Raw genomic sequence first — 5,691 nt, forward strand, 5'->3', positions numbered from 1 at the left:
TAAATTAATATACTCAAAATATTAAATAATATCAATAACATTATTAATAATAGTATATTGGTCACATTAAAATGTGTTAATCATTAGGGACACATAAACAGGACTAAATCTATTCATTTGAGTAATACAGCCATATTCATCTATCTAATATCATACAAGAATACATTAGACTATATAATAATCAGTCATAGCAGCTGATATCCTAAAACAAATCTAGTATTAGGGTTCCATGGCTAGTGTCCATCTGTTTAAGTTTCTTTTATGTTACCTAGAAACTTCTTGTTTAATACAACTAGACAAGGCTTTTAACTTTTTTGTACCCACTTCCTTCTTTTATATATATTATAAGCAATTTTAGACAAGTCATACATACATTTCTCAACTTTCTCACTGCCTGATTTTTATGCCTCAAGAGTTCTCTGTATCCAGTCAAGTCACAGCTTCCTTCTGATCACCCTACTCAAGGCCGCCTTCACTTCCCTGTTCCTCAGGGTATAGATCAGTGGATTCAGTACAGGAGTGACCACAGTGTACATGATGGCAATGACCCGATCCTGGTCCATGGAGCTGCCTGAAGCAGGACGAATGTAGATGAAAAGAACAGGCACGTAGAAAAGAACAACTACCATGAAGTGGGAGGCACAAGTGGACAGTGCTTTGTGAAGAGCACTGCAAGAACGAGTCTTGAAGAAGAGATAGGTGATAATGGAGAAATAGGAGAGAAGTGTCAGAAAGAAGGGGCCCATAGCAATTGTCCCTGTGACAGTATTAAGCAGCCACTGGTTGAGATCAGTGTTCCCACAGGCCAGTTCCAGCAGTGGCTTAATATCACAGAAAAAGTGATGGATATGGTTGGAGCTACAGAATTTCAAACAAGAGGTTGTTATGGAGTGCAGCAAGGCATGGAAAAATCCAATGACCCAGACTGTGCTTGCCATCTGGATACAGAGCCAATGATTCATGATGACAGTGTAATGAAGTGGTTTGCAGATAGCCATAAAGCGGTCAAAGGCCATCACGGCCAACAGCAAGGCCTCGGTGCTGCCCAGGAAGTGGAAGAAATGAAGTTGGCTTATGCATCCCAAGAAAGAAATTGCTTTGTGTGATGAGAGGAAGTTTGCCAGCATCTTTGGCAGTGTCACCGTGGAGTAGCAGATATCTAGGCATGAGAGGTTTCCCAGGAAGAAATACATAGGTGAATGGAGTCTTGGATCAGAGATGACAATCATCAGGATGGCTCCATTCCCCGACACATTGACAATGTAGATGATGAGGAAAACCACAAAGAGAAGAGGCTGCAGTTCTTGGATGTCTGTCACTCCCAGGAGAAGAAATTCAGTGACTGAGGTTTGATTCAGCATCACTTAAAAGAAAAGGCAAAATAATATATGGAAAACTTGATTCAGCATCACTTAAAAGAAAAGAGAAAATAATATATTGAAAACTTCAAGACCAGGATTTTTTCTTCAGGACCCCAATGGTTTGAGGGAGAGCATGGTTGTTTTACATGTCCCTACAATGAGAGGATTTACCAAGCATGGGCCTTCAGGCTACATATTGACTGTTACACAGTCTTTTTTTTCTTCATTAGGTTGTTCATTAATATTTTCCCTGCTCTCACAGTTCCACGTTTTCAGTCTACCATCCTCTCTGGTTTTGAACATCTACATTCTTATACAATTTTTCTTTCCTCTTCTTAAGTATTCAAACAGTGTGACATTTTAAATGTACGCTACCACCCTACTATCAAAAGCCAAGTAAGAAGCCTCTTGAAGTATTTTAACTTAAGGAAAATGTGCAGGGATGACCTAATTACAACCATGAAGCCTTTACATAAAAAGTGATTTAAAATAGTAATAATAGCTTGTCTTCATCTTAGAATGTGAATAGCCTCAGAGGTGACCTTTTACTGTTCTCTTCCTGACTCATATCCCTGGAAACACTGTGAAGCCCTGTCTAGGGTGGGAACTGAGCATACATTATTCAGGTATTAGCGTGAGGTATACTTGGAAATTTTCCCTGCCTTATCTGCTAGTAGGCTTAGTCTTCCTATAATCTGAGCATTAATGTTTTCTCAACATAGGATCCCCAAATTACTTCTTGTTGAGAAATGTATTTTACTCTATTCTCATGTTTCCCTGGGACTCTTTTCCATTTCCTAGATACCAGCATCCCTGGGTAAGAAGATCCTTCCTTCAATGGAATCAAGAGTTCTGTCTTTAGACTGCACAACAGTGAACCCTGCTTGAGGTATCTATGTGTTCAATCCTCTAGAAATTATCTTCTTTCATGACTTTTTACTTAAGTCCCCAACATAAATTTTGTTTGAAATAAACTTGCTCTTCAGATATTAAGGAACAATCTATCTTCAGTGAAATGCACCTTCTTCATCTCTAGTTTCATTAATGTGGAACCCAGGAGTCTGTCTGCCTCAGATCAGTTCCTCCAATTCCTTATAAATTTCCAGTACTTCTCAACTGAAAAATGTGTGCTTTCTTTATGTCCCCTTTTTTCATCAAAAAAACCTCATGTTTCCTACAAATGTAATGCATTAATTTCATTTCATTTTCAGAATTGAAATATTAGTGTTTTCCTCTGTTTTGGTCAAACTCTGGAATAATTGGAAATAAGTTAATTATAATAAGATTTAATATTTGATTAGTTTGGACTGTTTACAGAATGGCAGAAAAACTTTTGACTCTCCTTTCCTCTATTATTTGTAAATGTCTGCCGTTATTGTCTTTAGGTGCACTGACAAAAGCTGACATACTTTGTGATGTGGCTTTCTCTTTATCCTTTTCATTTCTAGATGTAGTGGATTGGCTGTTGTTATTGGGAAGAAATAAGCCAGGATATGTGAGACCCTCAGAGGAGTGGAGGAACTGTTAGAAGAATACAAACTGCAAGGCACTCTGAATAGACAGGCAGATATTATGGTCTTCATACAAGGTTTGAGAAATCATTGAGGGGAGAAGAAAAGGATTTGAGGTGGCTAGAGTAAATAAGTGATTGAACTAGAGAACACTTTTAGGGAACCTATGGGATTTTAGTTTTTATAGTTGGAAAAAATTCTGAGAAACTATCTAACCACTACTGCACTTCCTATAACTATTGCTTTCAAAACTCTTAGAAAAGTTTCTTAACAGCCATATATATTTTGTGTTTTTAGAATTTTACCTTTCTTGTTTAAAATAGAGATGATAAGCCAAATGTCATTTTTAATGATCAGACTTACAAAAAAAATGTATCTAAAATCCATTTGGCAATTTTTTTTCCTATTTTAAAGAAAATTAGAAATGAGACTCCACTCTATTAAATTATTGAACTGCAATTTTAATATTTGGAGGATACGCATTTGCTTCACAGAATGTCTAGAGAACCAGGCATGATGAACTGATAATGAGATATGGCAATAAAATACGGAAAGTAATATGGCTTCATAACTCACAACCACAAGGAATAGTCCACTATGGAACAGGAAATTGGCTTTAAATCCTGTACATTTAACTTTAACCCTAGCAAGCAGAAACATCATTCACTACCAGGTAGATTATATGGCAACTTCCCAGCCTGTCTCCTCTTTTACTCTTACCTGACTGAGTGTTCACATTCAGACACAAGAAAGCTCTTCAGGTTTTCACTCTCAGTGTCTGTAAATAGGAGAAAATTATTTAAAGTGATCATTCATGTTATGATTGCAGCATCAATTCTTCATCTTTAAAAACCTCTCTCCCTTTCTGAAATCTGCCTGGCTGTTTATGAACCACAGATTTCTAGACATAAAAATTCCTGAGAGAGAGAGTGTCCCTTGGGTGCTGAAAAGTATTTTTCTAAGATTAGACAGAATATTTTCCACCCCTCTAATATGAGGGGCTGTCTTTGGGGAATTCCTTTCTGGAATTTCATTCTTTTCATCATTCTTCCTATTTTCTTCCCTTCCAATGCTTAGTCCTTGTTTTCAGAACCATGGACAACAACACAAGTGTTAATTGTCTGTGACAAATTTTCTTTGATAACCTAGGACAGAAGTATGGATTCAGTTTTTCATAATGAGACTCCCTTGGTAAATACTCTTTGGTTTATGAAACAGAATGAAAATTTTGAGTAAGAGTTATGAAATGGAGCCTAGTTACATCCCCTTGATCAGTAAATAAAAAGTTATTATCTTTAACATTCTCAATGTTTAATACAGTAGTATTATGGAAACCAAAGAAAGAGGAATAAAGAGAAGTATATTGCATTTTGTTCCTGCTAAATATGAGTATTCAGTTTTGGTGATAACACTAAATTATTTCTTTTAATTTTAGAATCCAAGAGTCAGACTTCTCTCTTTTCAGGGAATGATGCTGCTGTCTCCATGGTGTATCTTGCTTCTTACTATATCCATCAGTAAGAAAATCTCATTGTTTGCCAATGGGTATCTCTGTGTGATCTTGCCATCTTGCCATCTAGTCAAGCTTTCTAAAGCAGTTATTCATGCAATGTTCTTTGTCTACTTTTTCTGTTGAGTTTATATTCTTGTTGCTTTGCAAGAGAGATTTAAGTATATATTCATTACATTATTAATTATTTGTTATATGTTGCAAATATGAAACAATTCATTAACACCTAATGTGCGTTTCTTACATATAAGTTATTGTTCTGAGTTTTCAATATGAATTATCTCATTTAATTCTTACAAAACCTAATGAAGGAAGCCTTAAAACCATTCCAATTCTATCTCGGAATACCACAGGGCTCAGAGGAGTTAATTAATTGTGGGACTAGGATTGAAATGGAGACTCTAGTTCTAGAGACTCTGATGAGGTTATTGAATCTTTTGAAATGTCACCATCTCAATTTTAACTAGCTTCCCTTGTTGATTAGAAATCCATTATTATGATAAATCATGACCAGCAATTTTCCTCTTTATGTTGTTTTCATTTGGGGTGTTGTTTATGGAATGTTTTCCTCTTGAAGACATTGTGATTTTGTCTTAAATCTTATTAGCAAGACCAGCTTCATGAGCATGTGTCATTTGTAGAATGTTTTGCTCTCACTGTCTTGAAATTCTTCATAGGTTTGATCAAGGGACTCTGGAGTATTAAAGTTTTAGAAGGTATGCAGCTGATCTGTTTATTAGCTTTAGAATTTTAGGTTTCCTATTTATGGCTCTATTCCTCTTAGAGTTGAGCTTACCTATGCTGTGAGATAATGAACCAGAATTGGCTCTACTCTGTTTCTGTGGAGTCCGAGAATATAGCTTTTCTTTCTTCACAGATGTGAGATGCCATTTCTAAAATATGCAGTCTCTATAAATACTCAGCCTATTCCTCCACTTTGCTTTTTGTTCCACTGATTTTTTTTTCTGTTTTTGTGAGAGCAACAAACTGTATATTAATTACTGACTTTATTGTAAATCTTACCATATTGGAGTTAGATGTAGTCTTGATTGTTCTTTTGTAAAATTGCCTTGAAGAGATTTGACAGCTCATTTCACAAGGAATTCCAATGTTAAAGATAACTGTGTTTACTTTACAGAAGGAAAATCAAAGGTCAGTACAAGGGAGTGGGTTAAAGTTGGAATCCTTGGGTAAAGCCAGGATTCTTGAATAATAATATTGTAACAAAAGGAGCTAATAAAAATTTACCCACAAATAGAAGGAGATTACAAAGAACTTCCTCCATGGAGCGTAGGCGCTGAATAATAAT

The 5,691-nt window shown here is 35.9% G+C and overlaps 1 protein-coding gene across 1 annotated transcript; it reads right to left on the bottom strand.

The window, feature by feature from the left end:
- Positions 1 to 434: 434 nt before the first annotated feature.
- LOC119540310 (olfactory receptor 12D2-like) lies at positions 435 to 1,361 on the bottom strand. The gene has a single exon (XM_037844434.1). It carries the CDS (start codon positions 1,359 to 1,361, stop codon positions 435 to 437), a length of 927 nt encoding a protein of 308 aa, XP_037700362.1.
- Positions 1,362 to 5,691: the final 4,330 nt, after the last annotated feature.

Source organism: Choloepus didactylus, chromosome 7, assembly GCF_015220235.1.
Source record: "Choloepus didactylus isolate mChoDid1 chromosome 7, mChoDid1.pri, whole genome shotgun sequence".
NCBI lineage: Eukaryota > Metazoa > Chordata > Mammalia > Pilosa > Megalonychidae > Choloepus > Choloepus didactylus.

Excerpts from the sequence above, each read along its gene's own strand:
- LOC119540310 (XM_037844434.1), bottom strand. The coding sequence starts at position 1,361 with ATGCTGAATCAAACCTCAGTCACTGAATTTCTTCTCCTGGGAGTGACA.